A 24,943-nucleotide genomic window follows, 5' to 3' on the forward strand; every position below is an offset into this window, starting at 1 on the left:
AATGTTTAGCAAGGCCCCAAAAGAGTCAGAGATATTAACCTGTCCCTCGACCCCCTTTTCCTCTCCTCCCTTTCTCCTCATCTTCCTCCTTTCCCATCCTATTTCTTTTTGCCTTTCCCTGTGCCACAGAGCTAGGCTGAGCACCCCACAAGGCGGGATGCAGAGACACAGAAGCAGGCCGGTGGAGCAGACACCCTGGAAAGGAGCCAGATGAGATGAGGGCAGAGACAGCCGTTCACCACGCAGGGAGAAGCTGCGCGGAATGAAAAGCAGCGATTCATGGAGCACCGCCACGCAGACACTCCTTGGGTTCCACTTTGAGAGCTACTGCAGGATTGGGGTCAGTGAGGGCTGGCATCTAGATGAAGGGCAGCCAGGCTCCTCCTCCCTTAATCCCTCTCTACCCACCCCTCCCCCAATATTCCCTCCTGATGACCTGTGTCCTGGGCCTTTAAGAGTTGGAAGGGCTGGACCAAGGAGAGAGCTCACACCTCTCCCCACCCTACTCCTTCTCTTTGGCTGCAAGTCTGCCAGTCACAGCAGCAAACTGCAGTAGAAAAGGGGAGGAAGCCAGCGGAGCAGCGAGAGGAGCACAAGAACCCAGCTGGGTTTCCTCTTCCCACAGGAGAGGGCGTCGCAGAGCTCACAGACAGGACTGCTCTCCTGCTCGCGGTAAGGGCCCCAAGGCTCTAACCAGCCTCTGCTCCAAGCTGTGCGCTGCCTGAGTCCCAGCCTCTGCCCCCCACATGCTTATCCACCCTGATTAAATTGTACCCCGGACTCCTTAGCCCTAACAGATCTCCAAGGCTCCCACCTCCTGGTTCTCCCTAGCTCATCCCCTTTGATTTACAATTTTCCTTCTTGGCTGTGGCAGTCAGCCCTTTATATGGAGACCTCTTAGCCACCCAGGGCTGACACTCAGGGTTGAGCCCCACCCTCGTAAGGGAAGAGAGAGAACTGGAGTAACCATGCTTTAGCATACATGCATTAACAGAATGTTGAGGATTACCAAAGACCCAGGGAAGAGTATAGAAACTATAGAGTTAGGAGATTTCCTTAGAAAGAACCCAGGTTTGAGTCCGTACCTGTCCTTAGCCTGCTCAATGGGCCAGGGCAGTTTGTTGGCATGCCCAAGTGCTGTGCTGGGAAACGCACCTGCTTCTAGTCCCGACTCTGCCTTTAACTAGCTCTGTGACTTTGGACAGCAGCTTCCTGAGCTGGGATAGGAATTCAGGGTTTCCCAGCCTTGCTTGTGTATCGGGGGTTCTTTTTAACAATAAATATTCCTGAGCCCCATCCTTTCGAATTCTGGTCTGGCCGATTTGGGGTGGGGCTCAGGAGTCTCTATTTTAAGACACTCCTAGGGATAGTGATATAGCCAGGAACCTGTGGGTTAGCTGAGTTATGAAAGTCTTCGAGCTCTAACGTTCTGCGAGCTATCACCTATGACCAGAGCCATTCTGTCCTCTTTATATGAATGAGTTCAGGCAATAGTCCTGCTCAGAAGCAAGAGAGGGGACAAAATGATTCTCTTCCTTCCTGCCCCTCAGAGGGCTCTGAGACACCCTAAATTTCAATGTCATGCCTTTGGCACTATCGGCAACCCTGGCAAAGTCCATCTCTAGGTGACATAAGCCACCTGTAGGTTGAGGACCAAATCTTACTCTGTAGCCCTGGCCACTTCCGACCTTATTTTGCATCTCTGCTCTCTCCTCTGTATTGTAGAGGTAATTATCTGCAGTCTTGAGGATCTCTACATTCACCTCTAGGAGTGAACAGTCAAGACCTACTCTCCTCTCGGGCTTCCTCCACTGTTCCTTACCTCTTGCTCTTGCTCCCACTTCCGATGCTTTGTCCCTTCTTTCCTCACTGCATCTGCATCAGCTGTGACCTTCCTTCCCATCCTACCTTCAAACACCAGAGGAAGCAGCAACACCTAGAACACCTGGGTTCTAAGTCGCATTCTCTGGGCAGTGTGTTCAGTCCGTCTCCTAGGATACGGAGAAAGTGAGCCTGAGTGGAGGGGGTGCCCTCCTGAGTGTCCTCCTCCCTCCTGGACCCCAGTCTCAAAATCTCCACAGGGGACAAGAACCAGAGGTATTGGGAATTAGAAGAGAAAGAAAGAGAGGAAGAGGTGAGCCTGGGGGGAGGGGGGACGCAGGGGGGAGGCAGGGAGAAGGATGAGGAAAGGAGAGCACAGAGAGGCTGACAAGGAGGCAAGTAGGGAGGCAGACAGGAGCAGGAGAGAACGGTGAGCTGAGGGAAGGGAAAATGAAGGTGTCAGGATGGGGGAGGAGAGAAACTGGAAGAAAGAAAAGAAAGGCTACTAAGTGGGACATGGTGGGGGCCGAAGATGACAGAGAGGAGACACAAAACGCCCATGTCCCCTGTGGATTCGTAGCCCTGCCCTAACCTGCTTCTGAGACAAAACCCTTTCTAAGGGCAGAGCCTTGGTGAAATCTCCAAGCTGGACATATGGAACCATGGTTCTAGTCCCCCTTATGCTATTTAGTTAATTCATTCGATGACTCTGGCAGTTCAGTTAATCTTTCTAGTCCTCAGTCCCCTTCTCTATAAAATGAAGCCCAGTTCTGATATCCTGAGGCTCCCTGAGTTGGAATTGGCCCTCGTATGGCCACATGTTGCCTGGATCTAGGTTTCAAATAGCGAGTCAGGAACGGGAGCAGAATTGGAAGAGCAAGGCAAGCCCTGGGGTTGGAGGAGTCTGACAAAAAGCCTTAGGTAAATTTCCAAAGAGGGACACCTGGATGGCTCAGTCAGTTAAGTTTCTGACTCTTGATCTCAGCTCAGGTCTTGATTTCAGGGTTGTGAGTTCGAGCCTTGTGTTGGACTACTTAAAAAGAATTTTTTTTTTTTTTTTCCTAAGGCTCATTTGAGAGGAGATAGGCTCAAAAATAGGAGTGTCCCAGCACTGGAGCTTAGGCTTCCCGTGGGCTTCCCATGTTTCAGGACATTCTGGTGAGGCTTCTGGACACAGGTGCAAGGGAAGGTAATTCTGTCTTTTCCCAGGGCTGAGACCCACCCCATCCCAGAGTCCCTATGCCCCAGACATGGAAGCTGAAATTCTGTGAGGAGAGAAGGCAGGACGTTGGCAAAGGGGAATTAGATCCCTGTCCCCTAGAGTCTGAGGACCTGAGACATTTAGGAGAGCACCTATTACTTCAGTCTTCATTCAGCTTTTGCAAGCCTCAGATTCCAGACTGCATCACCACCCAAAAGAGCAGAGCTGTTTTTCTGCCTCTCGTGAAGCACTCTGGGCCCCTTCGTCCATCCAGAGGCTTCTTCTGTTCTCAACCAGGCTCACATATTCAGCTTCAGGCAGCAAAACCTTTGCTTTTTGGAACTGTCTCGGGGTTCTGTCTCTCCTGAGAGCTGCCTCAAGTTGTCCTTCCCACTTAGATATGGATTGGTTGCCAACCTTCTCCTCTCCCTCTGGGCCCCTGCATGTTCGCTAGTCCTTTAGAAAGTCTTCTGTAGGGGCGCCTGGGTGGCTCAGTCGGTTAAGCATCGGACTCTTGATCTCAGCTCAGGTCTTGATCTTATGGCTGTGAGTTCAAGTCCCATGTTGGGCTCCACACTGGGTGTGGAGTCTACTTTAAAAAAGAAAGAGGGGCTCCTGGGTGGCTCAGTCGGTTGAGTGTCCAACTTTGGCTCAGATCATGATCTTGCAGTTCGTGAGTTCCAGCCCCGTGTCGGGCTCTGTGCTGACAGCTCGGAGGCTGGAGTCTGCTTCGGATTCTGTGTCTCCCTCTCTCTGTCCCTCCCCAGCTCGTGCTCTCTCTGTCACTCTCAAAAATAAATAAACATTAAAAAATTTTTTTTTAGAAAGGAAGGAAGGAAAGAAGCCTTCATTGGGTCTATCACATTCCTGGACTTCAGCTTTGGGTCCTATAGTCAGGGAAGCTGTATTTTCAGTGACCCCCCCACGTTTTCCCTAAAGATTTATAGGCTCTTGCAACTAAACAGAGATACAGCACTGATAGGCCGTGTGACCTGAGACAAGTCACATCACATTTCTGGACTTCTGCTTTTCATTTATGAAACATAGGGAGTTGAACTTCACAATGTTTTAATGGAGCACTACCTGACTGATTTTAGAGATGCTTTTCAGGTTTTAGATACTCACCATTGTCAAAACCTTTAACTTATCAATTAAAAAACACAACAATTCTATTCAAGTGCAGCTCCTTTGCTTATACAAAGCATAGAGCTTTATGCTTCGTGAACTTTGCCAATTCCAGAAAGATTTCGTCAAGAGTTGATAATTTCTTATAGGGGCTACATATCAAGTCTTCTAGTTCTTTTCAAGGGAAGTTTGTTGTTCCCTACCCATGTCCTAAATTAGCATAGATCTTAAAGAAGGTTATCTTTTTTAGTAGGTAGAGAGGACTTGAAAACGCAGTTCTAGGACAACTGGGTGGCTCAGTCGGTTAGGCGTCTGACTTCAGCTCAGGTCATGATCTCACAGTCCGTGAGTTCGAGCCCCATGTCGGGCTTTGTGCCAACAGCTCAGAGCCTGGAGCCTGCTTCAGATTCTATCTCTGTCTCTCTTTGCCCCTTCCCCACTCACGTTCTGTCTCTCTCTCTCAAAAATAAATAAACATTAAAAAAATTTAACAAAATGCAGTTCTGAGACTACATAACTTACCTGGTCCATTAAACTGAGAATAACTGTTAGGCCAAGGAGTATAAAATATGCTTGACTGTGTGAAGACAGAAGGAGATGGCTTATTTTGCAAGTATGGCACTAAGTGTCACAGAAGAGACAAAAGAGACGCTCTGCCCTAGTCCCCAGGAGCTGGTTGATCTGTACAGGAGCGTGGAGAGGGCTCTCAAGATAGAGAAGCTGGGTTGATTCCATCTGGAGAAGAGAAGACTAGGATCTAGAGAGATTCCAGGTTCTTAAAGGGGGCAGCCAGCTTGATGGTAGTCCCTAATAATCAGGAGCTAAGAAGGATGATGCAGGTTACCCAGCGGACTGTGGGGTATTGGGCAGAAAGCTCTGGTGTATCCCTCTCTGGAGCTGACTATGGTAAACAGCAGAGGCTTTGGAATCAGACATATTTGGCTTTAAATTCTGAATCTTATGTGATCTGATGCAGGTTTCTTAGCCTCTCTAAGCCTCAGAGTCTAACAAACTCGAACTGGAAGTAAAAAGAGCTGAAGAGTCTGTAGATGAGGTACCTAGCACATAGTGGCCAGTCAGGGCACACTGGTTTCCTTCTCTTCCTCCTTCGATCTATTATTCTAAGACCACCAGTATTAACCCAAAGCTTTTTGTTCCTCCTTGCTCCTTTAGGTGACTCTGGCACCAGCTTGTGGAGCAGTAGGTGATGGTGTCCTTGATGCAAGGCCGTGAGTACCCCAGCAAGAGAGGAGGGCTTGGGGACACAGCCCAGGGAAGGGAGGAGTCTGGACCCCTGCCCCAAGAGCTCCTCCGGGGCCCTCCACCCTCCCTGCCAGCTACCCACCCAGCCCCTTCTTCTCCTGGCCCAGGGCTGCCCATCAATCAAGATGTGCTGCTGATGCAGAAAGGCATGCTGGTGCGCAAGGTGAGGTCCAAAAGCTGGAAGAAACTAAGATACTTCAGACTTCAGGATGATGGCATGACAGTCTGGCATGCCCGGCAGGCAGGAGGCAAGGCCAAGCCCAGCTGTGAGTCACGTGGATAGCTAGGGGTGGGCGTGCTGGGTAGACAGGACTCTGAAGAGGCCAGCAGCTAGAGAGCAGGGGAGGGACCGGGATCCTACAATGTGTCCTTGTGCTGTCCCTCTTGTGTCTCTCTCCTAGCCTGCAAAGTGGAAATTATAACAGCACTTGCCTTGTAAGGCTATTTATGAGGATTCAACCAGTTATTGCATGTAAAGGGCTTAGGAGAGCCCTAGCATATAATAAGGCTCAATAAATCACAGGTTATATTTTATTACTATTAAATTAAGGCATGATCTCAGGCATCGGGCTGCTTGGATTAAAACCCTTGCTCTGCAACTTTCTAGCTGAGTGGACAAGTTACTTAAATTAAGCTTCAGTTTCCTCATCTGCAAAATAGGGATTAAACACTACCTGCCTAGATGGTTACAGGGACTAAATGAGTTCATGTATAAAGCACCTAGCATGGGACCTAAAGCCAGGATGCATTTAATGCATTAGCCACAATGATGAATATTTTTAAAAATCATAAATGCAACATAGCAGTGTGCATCCTATTGGCCAGAGATGCCTTATTAACCCTCTAAAAATCTGATCACAGGACACATCTAAGAGAGTCTGCTTTAGAGATATAATCAAAACTCACCAGACACACCACCTCCAGCTGAGGAAAGGGGGTGGAGGAATTTCTCTGGCTCTCCCCTAGACATCTGGAAAGAGGAAGCCCTCAAACCTGGAACAGGGGAATTGAATTTGGGCACATCACGCTTGGGTGTAACTGCTACTATGTAGACTTCAAGAGTGTTTCCTTCTGTCACCCCTGACAGTCCTGTGATGCCTCTACATGGGAGCTGAAATTCAGAGAGGAGATAAGGCAGGATGTTGGCAAAGGGGGATTCGAGCCCTGTCCCCTAGAGTCTAAGGACCTGAGACATTCTGTGGCCGGGCCACGGAAGGGACCACCCCTTATTTCAGATGAGAGCACAGAGGGGTTAAGTCATTTTGGTCTGTGTCACACTGCCAGCTGGTGGCCAAAAGCCAGGTCTTGCCACTCCCAACACAGGCTCCTTACATGCTGCCTATGAAAATGGCCGTGACTCATGGGGAATCTTGAATCCCAGGGGTCTGCATCTCCCTGTACTAAGGATTCAGGGGTTTCATCCTGTGGAGGTTGGAGTTCCTCTTCCCTATGGCTTCACAGAGAGGAAGGGAGTACTGGTCCTTGACCCTTAGCCCCTGCAATTTGGTGGATTCTCTTCCTCAGTGCCCCACTCGTTTCTTCTCCGGCAGTCTCAATCTCTGATGTGGAGACAGTGCGTGAGGGCCATGAGTCTGAGCTGTTGCGCAGCCTGGCAGAGGAGTTCCCCCTGGAGCAGGGCTTCACCATCGTCTTCCATGGCCGCCGTTCCAACCTGGACCTGGTGGCCAACAGCGTTGAGGAGGCCCAGATATGGATGCAGGGGCTCCAACATTTGGTGGACTTTGTCACCAGCATGGACCAAAAGGAGCGGCTGGACCAGTATCAGCAGGATGGAATCAGAGTGGGGACCAGGGGTCACTGAAGGAGCTGCAGGGCTAAGGATGGGGGGGGGGGGTGTGCGTGGCATGTAGGGATAGGGGGGTCTAAGAGTCCAGTTGGGGTGGGCAAGGGCAGCTCAGGCCAATATGAGGCAGAGGATATTGGAGGAGTAATGGAGGCTTGGGACAGCAAAAAACATAGCCAGGCAGAGAGTGGGCAGAAGTTAGGCCCTTCAGGATTGGGACAGTGAGAGGCAAAAGGCCAAACAAGGTACTGATCTTAAGAGCTGAACAGAAGATCCCAGTGGCATTAGCTGGCATAGGACTGGGAAGCAGCTTTAGTGGTGTTGACTGATTCAGGTTTCCTAGATTGTATTCATCTTCCATGCCAGTTCGTTCATTCATTTGCTCGTTCATTCATTCATTCATTCATTCATTTGCTATTTATTAAGCAGAAGGTGTCAGTCACTATACCACACTTTAGAAGTACAAAGATCAGTGAGACTCAGGCATTGTTTTGGTCGTTGGAAAAAAATGGAATTGTGTAAATAACCTAAGTATCTTAGAAGTGTTAGGGGACTTAGATTATTTGTGGGTGTTCAAAGGAAGGAGAAATACTTAATTCTAGCTAAGAGAGTTCTAAGAAAACGTTAGGCAGGAAGTTGCATTTGAGCTGAGCCTTGAAAAGGAGTAGAATTTGAACATAAAGAAGGAGGGAAAGGCTCTCCTGCCTGAGGGAATAGCATGAGTAAAGGCCCAGACATAGAACATTGAAGAGCAGGAGGGAGAGTGGGACATCAGAGAGTGGGGGGGTTGCTGAGTCTGGCCAAAGTACAGGGAGGATGTGGTGTGGTGAGAAGGCTGGGTGGGGGCCAGCTCATGGGGGTGAAGACCTTCATCTATGTTAAGAAACTTGGGCTCCTTTCTACAGGCAACAGGGAGGCCCCTGCAGGCACCTAAGCCATGCAAGGACAAGATAGATCTCTGGGGAGATTATTCTGGCAGCTAATGTGGAAAATGCATTGGCCATGGAGGAGAGACTGGGAAGATGATAGGGGAGAAGATGTCAGTGGATGAACATGCACACTCATCTGCACACACAAACACACACACGGTGCTTTTGCCTTGACTCACACCTGGGTGGCTGAGTGACTGGTTCCAGCGTGGAGACAAGAACCAGGATGGTCGCATGAGTTTCCCAGAGGTCCAGCGGTTACTACACCTGATGAATGTGGAAATGGACCAGGAATATGCCTTGCAGCTTTTTCAAGTGAGTCTTTTGGGGAAGGGTTTTCAGAAGCCAGGCAAGGCCACATTCTCAGTTGGCCAGAAGTACTCTGGCCCCATCCAGCATCGCTCTTTGTTGAATCTTTCCTATGCACCCTACCACTATGCCAGGCTCAATGGAAAGTGTCGGGCATGCTTCCTACCCTTCGGTCTTCTTAGAAAGATGATTCATGGGACACCTGGGTGGCTCAGTCAGTTAAGCATCTGACTCTTGGTTTCAGCTCAGGTCATGATCTCACAGTTCGTGAGTTTGAGGCCTGCATCGGGCTCCACACTGACAGTGTAGAGCCTGCTTGGGATTCTCTCTCTCCCTCTCTCTCTCTGCCCTTTCCCTGCTCACACTCTGTCTCTCACAATAAATAAACTTAAAAAATCTTTTTTAATAAATTAATTTAAAAAAAGGAAAGATGATTCATAATCTTATGAAAGGCAAACAATACATTACTATGTGTAGCTCAAGGACCTCTCTGTCCACAGCCAGAATTTCACAGGTGCCTAGTATCAATGGAAAACTCCAACTGGAATGTGAGTAAATAGGAGGAGGGATCTTTTGACCTTGTTGGGGGGCATTTCACTCTTTCTAGTTGAAGTTTTTCTCTAGTAGCAAATGGTGTGGCTGCCATTTTGCTTTTTACTTACCAAAGTGGCTTCTATGAACACTAAATGTCAGGAGTTCTGTGGGCATACTGTGGAAATGTGTTTGTATCCATCTGTCAGTAAGATTGCCCTTACAAGGCAAGTTGGAGCCGTAAAATTTGCTCTTAAAAGGATTTGTCCACAGTCCTCTAAACCCTCTCTTGCAGGCAGCAGACACATCCCAGTCTGGGACTCTGGAAGGAGAAGAATTTGTAGAATTCTATAAGGCGTTGACTAAGCGCCCTGAGGTGCAGGAAGTGTTTGAAAACTTTTCAGCTGATGGGCAGAAGCTGACCCTGCTGGAATTTGTGGATTTCCTACGAGAGGAGCAGAAAGAAGGAGAAAGAGCTTCAGACCTTGCTCTGGAACTCATCGACCGCTATGAGCCTTCAGATAGCGGTAAGAGGGCCGGAGGGTGGAGAGGCACCGGTCACGGGGCGGGGAGGGGGACCAGGGTTAGAAAGGTCCAGAGCCAAGCAGCCTTCTGCCTAGCTCAGGGAAGGCTGAGTCTACCCGTATGCCAGTCCCTGTGCTATCATTTTCCTCTCATCCAACCACTCCCTGGGAAGGAGAGCAGTGATTTCCTTCCCAAGTAAGACAGGAGTCTCCCACCGTGCTGGATCTCTCCAGAGGAAGACCCTTCCTTAAGTCCCCTCTCTTCCACTCTGCTCCTGCTTCAGTTTCAGAATAAGTTCTTCCTGGTACCAACGTTTGTCCCCAGGGGAAAAGGGAGATCCTTGGCCTCTTGCCTTGGCTTCTCCTCTAGCACATATGATTCCTCTTCCTCTAGCTCCTTCATGGTCCCTGTTTGTTGTTTCTTTAAGTGCTGGGTCTCTGCCCTTTCCTGAGCTCTCTCCAAATCTCCGAGTGGTTCTTGAGTTGCTAAGCCCCTGGGGAAGGAAGCTAGTCAGTCCCTGGCTGAGGGGGCGTGATGAGGAGGCCAGTCACCCAGCTTTTAGCAAGCACCACTAACATACGCCCTCTCTGCCCTCAGACCTTTCTCCCTGCCCCTTCAGTGGACATCTCCCTGCCCTCCATGCCCTTCAGAATAGCAGGAACTGATAATAATAGATGATTTACAAGGAACTTTCACATCACTTACTTCATTTAGTCCTCCCTACAACCTTGTAAATCAAAAGCATAATCTTTATTCGGCTTCTACTAAGTATCCCGTCATGTGCCAACATTGCTACATGCCTTTTCTCTCCTCATCCTTCCAATGGCCTGTTGAAGTGGGTTCTGTTATTAAGTCAGTTGTGCGAAAGAAGAGAACTAGGGTTTAGAAAGATCAAATGAGGGGCGCCTGGGTGGCGCAGTCGGTTGAGCATCCGACTTCAGCCAGGTCACGATCTCGCGGTCCGGGAGTTCGAGCCCCGCGTCGGGCTCTGGGCTGATGGCTCAGAGCCTGGAGCCTGTTTCCGATTCTGTGTCTCCCTCTCTCTCTGACCCTCCCCCGTTCATGCTATGTCTCTCCCTGTCCCAAAAATAAATAAACGTTGAAAAAAAAAAATTAAAAAAAAAAAAAAAAAAGAAAGATCAAATGAGCTGCTCAAAGCCAACAGCTAATGAGAGGAGGAATCAGGATTCAAACCCGAGTCACTTGACCCTTTCCTCATACCTCTGTGGAGCATGAGGATTAGAGACGAGATGAATGAGAGCTGGACAAGGGACCCACGTTGCCAAGTCTCAACTCCCAACGCCCTTTCATTCATTCGTTCACTCACTATGTCAGCCAATGCTTATTGAGCACCTGTCATAGGCCAGGACCTAGGCTCAGGACCAGAAATACAGCAGGAGGAGGCTGGACAAGGACACTGCCCTCATGGAACTTAGAGTCAAACAGAAAGGGCTGGAATCGCTGATTCCAGATACCTGTTCATGCTCAGAGAAGAAAGGGGGCTATAAAGAAATCATTTCAGAAAACTAAATAGAAGAAGAATGCTGAGGCATTAGAAGTGGGATCTTCCCTTTCCAGTGCAGGATCTGGTAGACATCAGTTACATTTATTCTACTGCCGGTCCTTCTGGATGTTCCCTCCCCTGCATTCACCTGGCAGTTACTATACTCTGGCTGCAGAGCATTGTATCAGCCAGGAGACCTGGGCTCAATTCCCCACTGTACTTTTTTTTTTTTTCTTTTTCCTTTTTAAAAATTATTTATTTATTTTTAAATTTACATTCAAGTTAGTTAGCATATAGTACAATAATAATTTCAGGAGTAGAATCCAGTGATTCATCCCCTACATATAACATCCAGTGCTCATCCCAACAAGTGTCCTCCTTAATGCCCCTTGCCCATTTAGCCCATGCCCCCACCCACAGCCCCTCCAGCAACCCTCAGTTTGTTCTCTATGTTTAAGAGTCTCTTATGTTTTGTCCCCCTCCCTGTTTTTATATTATTTTTGCTTTCCTTCCCTTGTGTTCATCTGTTTTGTATCTTAAATTCTACATATGAGTGATATGATATTTGTCTTTCTCTGACTGACTTGTTTCACTTAGCATAGTACCCTCTGGTTCCATCCATGTTGCTGCAAATGGCAAGATTGCATTCTTTTTGATTGCTGAGTAATACTCCATTGGATATATAAACCACATCTTCTTTATCCCTTCATCCATTGATGGACATTTGGGCTCTTGCCATACTTTGGCTATTGTAGATACTGCTGCTATAAACATGGGGGTGCATGTGTCCCTTCGAAACAGCACACCTGTATCCCTTGGATAAATGCCTACTAGTGCAATTGCTGGGTCATAGGGTAGTTCTATTTTTAGTTTTTTGAGGAACCTCCATACTATTTTCCAGAGTGGCTGCACCAGCTTGCATTCCCACCAACAATGCAAGAGAGATCCTCTTTCTCCACGTCCTCGCCAATATCTGTCATCATCTGAGTTGTTAATTTTAGCCATTCTGACAGGTGTGAGGTGGTATCTCATTGTGGTTTTGATTTGTATTTCCCTGATGATGAGTGATGTGGAGCATTTTTCATGTGTCAGTTGGCCATCTGGATGTCTTCTTTGGATAAGTGTCTATTCATGTCTTTTGCCCATTTCTTCACTGGATTGTTTGATAAGTTCTTTGTAGATTTTGGATGCTAACCTTTTATCTGATATGTTGTTAGAAAATATCTTCTCCCATTCTGTCAGTTGCCTTTGAGTTTTGCTGATTGTTTCTCTCACCATGCAGAAGCTTTTTATCTTAATGAGGTCCCAATAGTTCATTTTTGCTTTTGTTTCCCTTGCCTCCAGAGACATGTTGAGTTAGAAGTTCCTGCGGCCGAGGTCAGAGAGGTTTTCGCCTGCTTTCTCCTCTTCCCCACCGTACTTCTTACTAACTGAGTAGCCCTGGGCAAAGTGAGACATGGTTTGCTCATTTGTAAAATAATTGGTTACCGAATGAAATGATGAACATGAGAAGTATCTGGCAACTGTGGATTTACCCTCGTGATTTAAGTTATTACTATCAAGAAGAAAACTTCCTGCCTGACTTCCTGCCACTGCCTTTCTCCATCTCTAGGCCTTGTCAAAGCTGGAGCAAGGAAGCTGGGCATTAGAGTCAAGTTGTTTGGCCTCCCAAGAGAACCCTTCTGCAGTGTTGTTACCCTCAGTGAGACCGCACAGCCCAGTGATATGGGTGTGGCTCAGACACCTGGCTGCCTGGGTTCAAATCCCAGCTCCTTCACTTACTAGTTATGTTACCTAACCTCTCAGGGCAGGTTATATTATATCTGCCTCATCATGTCGGTGAGAGCATTAAGAGAGATGCTGCATGGAACGTCCCAGGTATAAGTGCTCAGTATTAGTTGTCATTGTTGGTATTGTGTGAAGCCCATGCTGAGATGGGTGAGGGCTATGGAAGGAGTGACAGGACCCTACCATCAAAGAAAATGTAGTGTAAGGTGATATTGGACAAATACTCTTCAAAATACCATCTGAGAATTGATCATAGGAAGAAACCCTCAGGTCATGGTTGGCAGCAGCTACTCAGCCCAGGGAATAAACCACAGGTACCTCGGTCATGCCACTAAGTCTTTGACTTTGTTTCTCTCTGGTCCTCAGCTTCCCCATCTATAAAATTAACCCTTTGCACTGAATACTATGCTGTCCATTATGGTAACCATGAGCTCTGTGTGACTATTTACATTTAGATTAACTAAAATCAGGGTGCCTGGCTGGCTCAGTTGGAAGAGCATGGGACTCTTAATCTAAGGGTCATGAGTTCAAGCCCCACACTGGGTGTAGACATTACTTAAAAGAATAAATAAATTAAAACTTAAAAAATAATAATTAGCTAAAATCAAAATTTTAAATTCAGTTCTTCAGTCACACAACCACATTTCAGGTGCTTGGTAGCCATATGTGTTTAGAGGCTACCATACTAGATGGCACAGAATAGAACATTTCATCATTGCAGAAAGTTCTATTGGATAGCACTGGATTAGAATGATGTTTAGTTTTGTTTTTAACTAATACTTTTTTTTTTAAGCTTATATATTTTTGAGAGAGACAGAGAGACCACGAGTGGGGGAGGGGCAGAGAGAGAAGGAGAGAGAATCCCAAGCAGGCTCCCCGCTCAGCACAGAGCCTGATGTGGGGCTCAATTCCACAACCGTGAGATTGTGACCTGAGCTGAAATTAGGAGTTGGATGCTCAACCACCTGAGCCACCCAGGCACTGCTGGACTAGAATGATCTTAACGATTCTCCTTGTAACTTTAACTTTCTCTGAGGGCGGCGATGATCGAAGTGACAGTGGGTGGGGCACATTTTGGGATCTAGAGGCTGGGAGTGGACACCATCTGTAAATCAGGACTCTGGAAGAGGGGGTGGGGTGAAAGACGGGCTGGGGATGTGCTGGGATGCTCTCACTCAGAGCTTCTCACTCTGGCATTCCCCTGCTCCCCACCTTAGGCAAAGTGCGACATGTGCTGAGCTTGGATGGCTTCCTCAGCTACCTCTGCTCGAAGGATGGAGATGTCTTCAACCCAGCCTACCTCCCCATCTACCAGGATATGACTCAACCCCTGAACCACTATTATATCAACTCCTCTCACAACACCTACCTAGTGGGGGACCAGCTTTGTGGCCAGAGCAGCGTCGAAGGATATATACGGTGCAGCGGGAAGGGCTCCAGCTCATGAGAAGGGGCCATCTGTGCTCTCAGTAGCTAACAGGGATTGAGAAGATGTCCTGGGGGGGCTTGGGGCTGAGGATCCCTGGATCCTGTTGAAGGACTGAAGTTGAAGACTGACAGGAGACTAGTATTGAAACTCTATGGGTATATAGAGCTGCTTTCTCTTTCATAGGCTATGAAATGCTCCTGGAACCCAGAGGTCCTGACAGGTTTATTTTGAACAAATAAAGTAAATGTTACACAATAAGCAGTAGTGCATAGAAGTTGGAAACGTATGTTCTGGAGTCGGACCATTTGAGGTCAAATCCTAGCTCTCTCAGAGCTTGGTACTCTGGTTCTAAGTACTTAACCCCTCTGTACTTCAGTTTCCCCTTCTATGAAATATGGATGAAAACAATGCCTATTCTGTCTGAGTTGTGAGGACTTTTTAAAATGTTTATTTATTTGTTTTTGAGTGGGGCAGGGGAAGGGCAGAGAGAAGGAGACAGAGAATCCCAAGCATGCTCCACATTGTCACCACAGACCCCAATGTGGGGCTCGATCTCACGAACCTCAGATTATGCATGACGTGAGCTGAAATCAAGAGTTGGACACTTAACCGACTGAGCCACTGAGGCTCCCCCTGAGTTGTGAGGATTAAATGAGATAATCCATGTGTTAATAGCTAATAAGTGGTATCTGCTTTTATTGTGATTATCTGTGGCTAGATTGAAGAGTCGAGATATCTTGACTTACAGTGCCAGCAACTGAACTAGCAGCTTCAGGGTATACAAAGATTAGTGAAATATATTGTTTCTGCCCCAGGACATTCAGTAGAGAACATAAAGTATAAATTTACTGAGAATTTGAGGGGTGCTTGGCTGGCACAGTTGGTAGAACATGCAACTCTTGATCTTGGGGTGGTGAGTTCAAGCCCTATGTTGCGCATAGAACTTACTTTAAAAACAAACAAATAGGGGCGCCTGGGTGGCTCAGTTGGGTTAAACATCCGACTTTGGCTCACATCATGACCTCGCAGTTTGTGAGTTCCAGCCCCACATCAGTCTCTGTGCTGACAGCTCAGAGCCTGGAGCCTGCTTCGGATTCTGTGTCTCCTTCTCTCTCTGCCCCTCCCCCACCTGTGCTCTGTCTCTCTCTGTCTCTCAAAAATAAATAAATGTAAAAACAAACAAACAAATTTCCTAAGAGTTTAAATAACTCAGGGGCCGCAGAACGATACACAATCAGAGCACCAGGAGCATCATGAGGCAATATGTGATGACTTGCTGAAGGCAGCCTGTGAGTTAGGTGGGTTGGAGGGGTGGGGGGGTGGAGGTGGTGAGAGCTGTAACAGTGTTCCAGTGGACAGAGAAAGGCCCACGGAGATGTAGCATGAAAGGGTCTTAACAGATAAGTGCCGGCGAGCACTGTTCTCTCCAGAGTGGGTAAGGGTCCCTAGACGGAAGAGGAGACCTTAACCTCTCCGTCTCTTGGTATTTGGGGTTTTTTGCAGGGCCCTGAAGAGGGGGTGCCGCTGTGTGGAGGTGGATATATGGGACGGACCTAGTGGGGAGCCTATCGTTTACCATGGACACACCCTGACCTCCCGCATCCTGTTCAAAGATGTCGTGGCCACTGTAGCACAGTACGCCTTCCAGGTAGGAGCCCCGGGATGAGCATACTGGTGAGGGAAGATGATCTGAGGGGGGAGCGGCTGGCTCTGGATCTGCAGAGGGTAGAGGGATACAGGGGAGGCCATATCAAATAGCATATATGTGTAACTGAAACATCAGGCGAATATTAAGGGATTATGAATAAGGGTTGGGTATGTCACCAGTAATTAGTAGTCAGAGAGGCTATTGCTAGAGATTAGTAACTAGTACCTTGAATAACTGTCACCTATTTGGGAGAGGGTGGATAAGGAAGCAGAGAAGATGGTGGGTAGGGCTGGGGGACAAGAGGAATCGGGAGATGAGAGTGTAACATGAGCACATAGTTAGGGGAATGGCCTAGCCTTCCCACTCTGAGGCTAAACACTCAAAGATCCCAGAGGGACCTGGGTCAGACCTGGTACAAGTCTCAGATTTGGGATCCCAAGAGTGACTTTTTTATTTTTCTTCTTATTTATTTATTTATTTATTTTTATTTTTTTATTTTTTTTTGAGAGAAAGAAAGAGCATGCACAAGTAGCAGGGAGGCAGAAGAGGGGCGGGGAGAGAATTCCAAGCAGGTTCCAGACTCTTAGCCTGGAGCCTGACACTGGGCTTGAACTCACCAACTGTGAGATCATGACCTGAGCCGAAATTAAGAGTCGGGTACTTAACCGACTCTGCCACCCAGGCGCTCCCCCAACAGTGACTTTTAAACATGGGGTGGGCCTCAGACCCAGCAAGACCTCCTTGACACCTGGAATCGGGTCAGAGGAGTTTAGCCATCAAGGTACTCCGCTGAGTGAGTCACCAGGGGAGGCCTGGAGATGCAAGGAAGTTACAGGCTATAGAACTCTGGCTCCAGCATCCCCTCCCTTCCCTATCAGACATCAGACTACCCAGTCATCTTGTCCCTGGAGAACCACTGCACCTGGGAGCAGCAGCAGGTCATGGCGCTTCATCTGACCGAGATCTTGGGGGAGCAATTGCTGAGCACAACCTTGGACGGGCTGCTGCCCACTCAGCTGCCCTCGCCTGAGGTAGGCGCCCTGTTCCCCGAGCCCGGGCTCTACCATGGCTTCCATACTCTCCCCATCTCGGCTCCTTCCTCCATGCCCCTCCTTTCCCTTCTCCTTACCCTCAGATGGATTATCCTTCTCTTTAATATCTTGGAGACAACTTTTTTTTAATTAAAAAATATTTATTTTAGAGAGGGAAAGAACATGAGCAGGGGAGAGGGACAGAAGGAGAGAGAGAGAGAGAGAGAGAGAGAGAGAGAGAGAGAGAGAGAAAGAGAATCCCAAGCAGTCTCCACGCTCACGTGGAGCCCAGTGTGGGGCTCAATACCATGACCCAATGTCCCAACAATTTTAATTTTTAAAAAATACAATTGAATACAGAATTGTTTATAGTTCTCTAAATTTTAAATCAATTATTTACTTATTTCTTTTTTCAATGGAAATATCTTTTTTTTCCTGATAGTTCATAATTATTGTAGACTATACAAACAATATACAGAAAGGGAAGTCCCCCACCATAATCTCAGCCTCTCCCAAAACAGCTGTCAATAGATTTTTAAGGTTCATTTATTTTGAGAGAGAGAGAAAATGAGTAGAGGAGGGGCAGAGAAAGAGGGAGAGAAAATCCCAAGCAGACTCTACACTCCACAGTAAGCCTGATCCGAGGTCGATCTCACGACCCTGAGATCATGACCTGAGCTGAAATCAAGAGCTGGAAAGCCTAGCCGACTAAGCCACCCAGGTGCCCTGTCAATAGTTTTTTTTAAATGCTTATATAAACATGTATGTGTATATATATTTATGTTTTTAAAAACGTGCATGGGGTCCTTTTCTATATCCCTTTTATATTTCACATACCGTATATATCATGGATGTCTTTTCATGTATAATTTTGCTCCCTCTAATAGCTATTCTATTTCCTATGTGGTATTCTGTTTTCTGTTATGAACCATCATTTATTCAACCAGTAAATGGTAATCATTCAGGTTGTTGCTAAGTTTTCATTTTTACATACAGCTTTGTCCATTTATTCTTTCTGTGAGATGGGTTTCTAGAAGTAAAATTGCTGGGTTGGAGAGTTTGCATGTTGATATTTTGGTAATTATTACCAAGTTGCCCCTGGAGGAAAAAAAACAAATTGCATTCCAACCAACAGTGTAAGAGAATGGCTACAAACAACTCCAGTAGTGAGATGATTCATAGTGGCAAATGTGGGGAAAAAAAAAAAAAAAGAAAGAAAGAAAAGTTCAAGTTTTTAAAAAAGAAAGGTCTATATTTTCTTCTTTTGGATTAATTTATATTATTTACCCACTTTTATTGGGGTTTATAATCTTTTTTTAAATTTTATTTTAGATAGAGCTCATACAGGGTAGGGAGGGGCAGAGGGAGAGAGAGAGAGAGAGAGAGAGAGAGAGAGAGAGAGAGAATCTTAAGCAGACTCATGCTCAGCATGGAGTCTGACTTGGGGCTCAATCCCATGACCCAAGCCAAAATCAAGAGTTAGACACTCAACTGACTGAGATACCCAGGAACCCCAGGTCACCCTGGGTTTGTAATCTTTGTTGATACATAACAAATTTGTTTGTTTGTTTTACAGAGATGATTCCTAAGCAAGAAACTGTAGTTACAGTTTTATTTATTTATTTATTTACTTACTATTTATTTATTTATTTATGAGAGACAGAGGGAGAGAGAGCGTCAGCAGGGGAGGGGCAGACAGAGAGGGAGTCACAGAATCCCAAGTGAGCTGCAGGCTCTGAGCTGTCAGCACAGAGCCCAATGTGGGGCTCGAACACATGAACCATGAGATCATGACCTGAGCCAAAGTCTGATGCTTAACTGACTGAGCCACCCAGGTGTCCCTGTTTGTTTGTTTGTTTTATTATTTTTAAGTAGGCTCCACACCCAATGTGGGGCTTGAACTCACGACCCTGAGATGAAGAGTCCCCTGCTCTCCCAACAGAGCCGGTCAGGTGCCCCCATAACAAGTTTTTAAATGTTAAAGATATAAATGCTTTGGAAAATATCTGTTTTTGCAGTCTTTGCTTTTGGACTATTGCCTCTTCTGCCTTATTGGGGATTTTTTTTTTTAATGTTTATTTATTTTTGACAGAGAGAGAGAGAGAGACAGAGCACAAGTGGGGGAGGGGCAGAGAGAGAGGGAGACACATAATCCGAAGCAGGCTCCAGGCTCTGAGCTGTCAGCACAGAGCCTGACGCAGGGCTCGAACCCACAAGTTGTGAGATCATGACCTGAGCCGAAGTCGGACGCTCAACCAACTGAGCCACCCAGGCGCCCCATGCCCTATTGGGGATTTGAAGCTTTATGTAGTCAAATCTGCCAGTCTTTTTTATGTCTTCTGAGTTTTCATCTCAGAAGACATCTGGTTTTTTTTCTTCTTTTTTCCACCTCCTGTTTCTAAAGGCTTTCCCACTGAAAGATTATTCAAAAAGATTCTCTATTTTTTTCTGATACTCTTAGTTCTTTACATTTAAATCTTTAATCTGGGAGAAATCTTCAAATGTGAGGTAGGGGTCCCACGTATTGTTTTCCAAATGGATAGGGATGTTACAAGTTGGCTTAAGGATAGGGAATCCCTACTGTATGTATCATGCAGCGCCCCCCCCCCCCCCACCATGGGCACTCTTGACCACCCACTTCCCCTGTCTTTGAGGTGGTCCCATCAGAGCAGTGGGCACTGCATGGTCCCCAGGAGGGGCCCAGAGCAGACAAGTAAACAAGTCCCTTCATTTCCACCCCCAGGAGCTTCGGAGGAAGATCCTGGTGAAGGGGAAGAAGCTACAGACCCTTGAGGAGGACCTCGAGGAAGAGGAAGAGGAGGAAGTGCTGGAGTCTCAACTGGAGGGAGAGCAGGAGGCTAAGCCAGAGCTGGAGGCTCAGTTTGAGTCTGAGCCCCAGGAGCTGAGCCCCCGCAGTAAGGACAAAAAGAAGGACAAGGTGGGCCAGGAGGGTGGTCTTTCTGCTCTAGCACTGGGTCGGTCTGTACCATAAGCTGAGTTCGTGTGTGGAGAGACTAGAGCCAAGCAAGGTGGAGAGCCAAGGAGCAAAACGCCCCTTACCCCCAGTAAACGAGGTGTAGGGATGGCATCACTATATATGGTCAGAGAGAGAGAGAGAGAGAGAGAGAGAGATTGCAGTGGCTTTCCAACTTCTTTGGGCCATGAAATCTTTTTTGAATGAAATCTTATACGGGTGCTCTGTATACAAAAGAGATAAATGTGGAGCTGTCCTAGGTGGAGCACCTATTTGGCTCTCTCCTGGGTCCCCCCGCTGACTCCTGAGGAATCTTTTTAAAATAACAATTTTTGGGGGCGCCTGTGTGGCTCAGTTGGTTGAGCGGCCGACTTCAGCTCAGGTCATGATCTCGCGGTCTGTGAGTTTGAGTCCCGCGTCGGGCTCTGTGCTGGCAGCTCAGAGCCTGGAGCCTGTTTGGGATTCTGTGTCTCCCTCTCTCTGACCCTCCCCCATTCATGCTCTGTCTCTCTCTGTCTCAAATAAACGTTAAAAAAAAAATTTAAAAAAAAATAACAATTTTTTAATGTTCATTTTTTGAGAGCGAGCAAGCTCAGGTGGGGGAGGGGCAAAAGAGAAAGACACAGAATCCAAAGGCTTTGAGCCGTCAGAACAGAGCCTGACATGGGGCTTGACCCCACGAACCAAGAAGTCATGACTTGAGCTGAAGTCAGATGCTTGACCGAGTCATCCGGGTGCCCCTCCTGAGACATCTTTGTACTAATTCTCAATCTTCTTAAAGGCCAGATTGAAAACCACTGGTGTAGGGAGAGCAGGGAGAGGAGAGGGAGGGAGGGAGGAAAGGAGGGAGGGAGGGAGAGAGAGGACAAAAACACGCTCTACTGTATTGGGTAAGTAGGGCTTAGTGGAGGGACGCCTGTGGCCTCATCTAAAATGAGCTTAGAGAAAGCTTCTTGGAAAAGGTGACTCTGAGAAGGGGCCGGAAATGACCAAAAAGAAGGAACAGAAAGTCAGGAAAGGCGAAGGCTTCAAGAAGGCTGTGCCAAGGTGGTCCAACTCTCTGTGGGGAAGGGGTGCCATTGGTGGGTCCGCCAAGATCCTGGTTTGAAGTCTGCATTTCCTTCTCATGCACTTCCTTGACTTAGCTGACTAACTGCTGGCTTACCCTGTCTGTCCTCTCTGGGGCTGTGGTGTCTAACCTGCTACCATGTCCAGGGAAGGAAATGGGAATTCAGGAGACAAATGTAACACTATTATTCTGGGACCCTCACATCCTTCCAGGTGTGACTTCCATGCCCATTTGCATACCTTGCATATCTGTCTGGGTTTGACCAAAATTCACTATTGTTTTAAAAGATGAGAGGTAGGGAGGATGACACCCCTCTGCTTAAAAATCATTACAAACCTGTTGCCTAGAAAGTAACATTAGAGCATTCCCTTTAAGCCCAGAAGCTGAAACCAGTCCCATCAGTGTATGTAGACTGCCTTTATTCCCATTCCCATCCCCAGGTTGTGATGTGTCCGCCGTTTTGTACGCCTATCTGTTGTCAGATTATGGTTCAGGCTCCTAGTTCCAAGCCTGAGTCCCTTCTCTTTCCCAAGCAGGTGAGGCAGGAGGGGGAATGCAATGGGGAGGCAGTGGGCAGAGGCTCAGGCTGGGTGGGGAAATTCAGATCCTGGCCACCGGCCCCTTCCTCTCAGATCGCTGAGGGTTCAATTTCATCTTCCTATTTTCTCCTTTTCCAGAAATCCAAACCCATCATGTGTCCATCCCTCTCTGCCCTGGTGGTCTACTTGAAGGCCGTCTCATTCCACAGCTTCACTCACTCGAGGGAGCACTACCGCTTCTATGAAACATCATCTTTCTCTGAAACCAAGGCCAAGAGCCTCATCAAAGAGGCTGGTCAGGACCGAAAGGGAGGGCCAGGGAGGGAATCGGGATGAGTAGGGTCAGGCTGCTGGGCAGGCAGATGAGTCCCAAGAAAGAGGACAAAGGGACTAAGGAGAGACGAGGGAGCTACGAAACTCCTCAGAGTAGGCACAGGGACAGGAGTTATGAGTAGTGGGCTCATGGCTCCAGGGGGAGGGAAGCTGGAGAGACGGGTCAGGATGGAACAGAGAGGCATGGTGAAGCCTTCCGGAGCTGGCCTTGTGAGGTGCTGGGCACAAGAGTGAAGTACCTGGGGCCAGGGAAGTGGTGGAATCCACTCTATTGCCATCTCCCTACTATATCCCTTTTGCAGGCAATGCGTTTGTGCAGCACAACGCCTGGCAGTTAAGCCGTGTGTATCCCAGTGGCCTGAGGACAGATTCGTCCAACTACAACCCCCAGGAACTCTGGAATGCGGGTTGCCAGATGGGTGAGGGGTCAGCAGGGACAAGGAGGAGGGAGGGGAAGGGCCACAGGTGGCAAGAGGGCCGGGGAATGCTTGAAGTGTGCTAGGCTGAGAAAGATGCTAAGGGGGTGTTCCCAGCAGGCCCTCTTCTACCCAACACATTTCCTTGCTCCCCTGAAAGAGGGCCTAGATGGTTCCTGAGATACATCCTTCCTTCCTATTCTCCTGGGGCTCTCAGTGGCTATGAATGTGCAGACTGCGGGGCTGGAGATGGACATCTGTGATGGGCTCTTCCGCCAGAACGGTGGCTGTGGCTATGTGCTGAAGCCAGACTTCCTGCGTGACATCCAGAGTTCCTTCCACCCAGAGAGGCCCATCAGCCCTTTCAAAGCCCAGACCCTCCTAATCCAGGTACCTTGGAGAGGAGAAACTGTCGGGCAGAGCCTAGGGTAGCTGGGATAGAAGCAGGGGGAGGAGATGGCTGGGCCCGGTGGGAGTGTGACGGGTGAATTCCTCACGAGGCAGCACAGCCCAACTGTGGACAGTGTGGTCTTTGGAGCCAGTTGCCTCGGTTCAAGTCCGTTCACGGGCTGTGTACCTCTGGGCAGGTTCCTTAACCTCTGGCTCCTCACCTGCAGAATGGGGGTATGATACCACCCACCTCACAGGGTTGTTGTGATTATCATAAAGTGCCTACAACAATGTCTGGTGCAGAGTAAATGCCGGAAAGGGGTTGCTGATGTTAAAATACCTGCTTCCAAACCTTGTTAAATTTCTACTTGGATGCATTTTAAATTGCAGGTAGATTACTAGAAGAGAATATATTACTCAAATCCAGAAGCTGTAGCGCAAGGTCCTGTGTATCCCCGCCCCCCTCCCCTGGGTGTAAGAGTGAGCTGGAGCGGGGCTGGGAACAGGAACTATTGAGGTTCCAAGTCCTGCTTACAGGTGATCAGTGGTCAGCAACTCCCCAAGGAGGACATGACTAAAGAGAGGTCCATTGTGGATCCACTGGTGAGAGTTGAAATCTTCGGTGTCCGCCCAGACACGACCCGGCAAGAGACGAGCTACGTGGAGAACAATGGTGAGACTGGGCAGTGCTGGGGGGAGGGGAGGAACATGGCTGTTTTCCTACCATGCTGCCCTCCATGAAGCACAGTCCCGGTCACCACCCCTCTCCCACCCCCAAGGGGAGCAGTGTAGAACGGGACAAAGAAGGGCTCGGACATCTTGGGTCTGAGTCCTGGTCCCTTACTTATAAGCTCCAACAGTGTGGGCAAATTGCTCACCCACTCTGGGCCTCCATTGCCTCACCTCGACTCCCTCACACTGATTGCTTTGAAAATCACAGTGGCCCAGGATGGGCTTAAAGAAAACCGCCCATGATCTGTCCCTTCACTCCCACCGTCTTTCACCCCCTCTTCAGGTTTTAATCCATACTGGGGGCAGACACTATGCTTCCGGGTCCTGGTGCCTGAACTGGCCCTGCTGCGTTTTGTGGTAAATGATTACAACTGGAAAACCCGACACGACTTTATTGGGCAGTACACACTTCCTTGGACCTGCATGCAACAAGGTGGGCCGGTCCCCCAAACCCTGTCCAGCGGTCCAGCTCCGGCTCCCTTCCTAATGCTGTCCTCCTGCCCCTTTCCAGGCTACCGCCACATACACCTACTCTCCAAGGACGGCACCAGCCTCCATCCAGCCTCCATCTTTGTGCATATCTGCATCCGGGAAGGACTAGAGGGGGATGAATCCTAAGGCGGGCACTTCTTGGGAAGGGTGGGTGCGCTGGCTTGAGACGGTAAGAGAAACCTGGAAGGATGCTCCAGAAGGCAAACAGAGGTGGTAAAAACCAAGTTTTGGGTTGTGCATTCCTAAGCACAAAATTACCTCACCTTTCCTAACAAGCAAATCTAGGACCTGATTTTTCACTCTCTCTCTCTTCCCTTCGTTTTTTCCACCTGTGGTATCTTTTCTGCCCCTTTCTTCGCATACTCTCTGCTGGACTTCCTTCCTCTTGCCACAGCCTCAATCCCATACCTCAGTCCCAAAGGATGCATCTCTTTCATCAACCCTGGCTCAAACGATGGTTGCCACCAGAAACCCAGAGAGGGGCTTGGAGCAGAGAAACACTAAGAGGCATTATCCCCTCCACACTAACTTCCTTAAAGCTCAGAGCCAAGGAAAGGATAGACCAATCCTCCAGGTTCCCCAGGCAGAGGCTGGGGAAGGAGACCTGACCCCAAGACTGCACGGACTCTCAAGAGAACACTGCACAGCCGAGTCCCCACTGGACTGCTCTTCCCTAGTCCCACTTGTATAAACAGAGCTTTTCTCCCCAGTTGTGCTTGAGTATGGTCTGTCACTGTCGGGCAAGAGGAAGTATGAAGGTTGGGAGACATTCAGGTAGACAGGTGGGCTAGGGAAAGGGTAGGAAAATAAGAAATTTCCAGGGGCCCCTGCATGTGCTACATAATGTAGAAAGGTTCATTAGTATAGCTTCTAAGGGCAAAAGGAGGAGACAAAGGGTATGTGATCCCAACCCTGCTGAGGTTTATACCTGGAATCATCCTGGTTTACATCTGTTGTCCCAGCATAATTACTAAAAGTACCCTCTTTCATTTTCCCAGTGTGTCCCAGTGTAGATGATTAATCATCCAGTCATTGTGAGGTCTGGATTAGAGATTCACACCAGCCCCCAAGTCATCTGCATTTCACACTA

At 48.1% G+C, this 24,943-nt stretch overlaps 1 protein-coding gene across 7 annotated transcripts; it reads left to right on the forward strand.

Annotated features, from left to right (window-relative positions):
- PLCD4 (phospholipase C delta 4) lies at window positions 1-24,562 on the forward strand. Of its 7 annotated transcripts, XM_040476268.1 has the most exons (17): window positions 18-672; window positions 5,321-5,376; window positions 5,518-5,676; window positions 6,961-7,189; window positions 8,329-8,458; window positions 9,279-9,510; window positions 14,018-14,219; window positions 15,733-15,877; window positions 16,756-16,908; window positions 19,652-19,846; window positions 21,392-21,487; window positions 21,629-21,785; window positions 22,126-22,242; window positions 22,457-22,629; window positions 23,167-23,302; window positions 23,645-23,794; window positions 23,873-24,562. In XM_040476268.1, exons 2-17 carry the CDS (start codon window positions 5,355-5,357, stop codon window positions 23,977-23,979), a joined length of 2,403 nt encoding a protein of 800 aa, XP_040332202.1. In that variant the 5' UTR covers window positions 18-672; window positions 5,321-5,354; the 3' UTR covers window positions 23,980-24,562. The 7 variants fall into 7 exon arrangements, with proteins under 7 accessions (XP_040332204.1, XP_040332200.1, XP_040332202.1 ...); XM_040476266.1 differs by having other exon boundaries at window positions 9-672; window positions 23,645-24,562; XM_040476273.1 differs by lacking the exon at window positions 21,392-21,487 and having other exon boundaries at window positions 27-672.
- Window positions 24,563-24,943: the final 381 nt, after the last annotated feature.

Source organism: Herpailurus yagouaroundi, unplaced genomic scaffold (assembly GCF_014898765.1).
Source record: "Herpailurus yagouaroundi ecotype Mexico unplaced genomic scaffold, PumYag 140, whole genome shotgun sequence".
Lineage (NCBI taxonomy): Eukaryota > Metazoa > Chordata > Mammalia > Carnivora > Felidae > Herpailurus > Herpailurus yagouaroundi.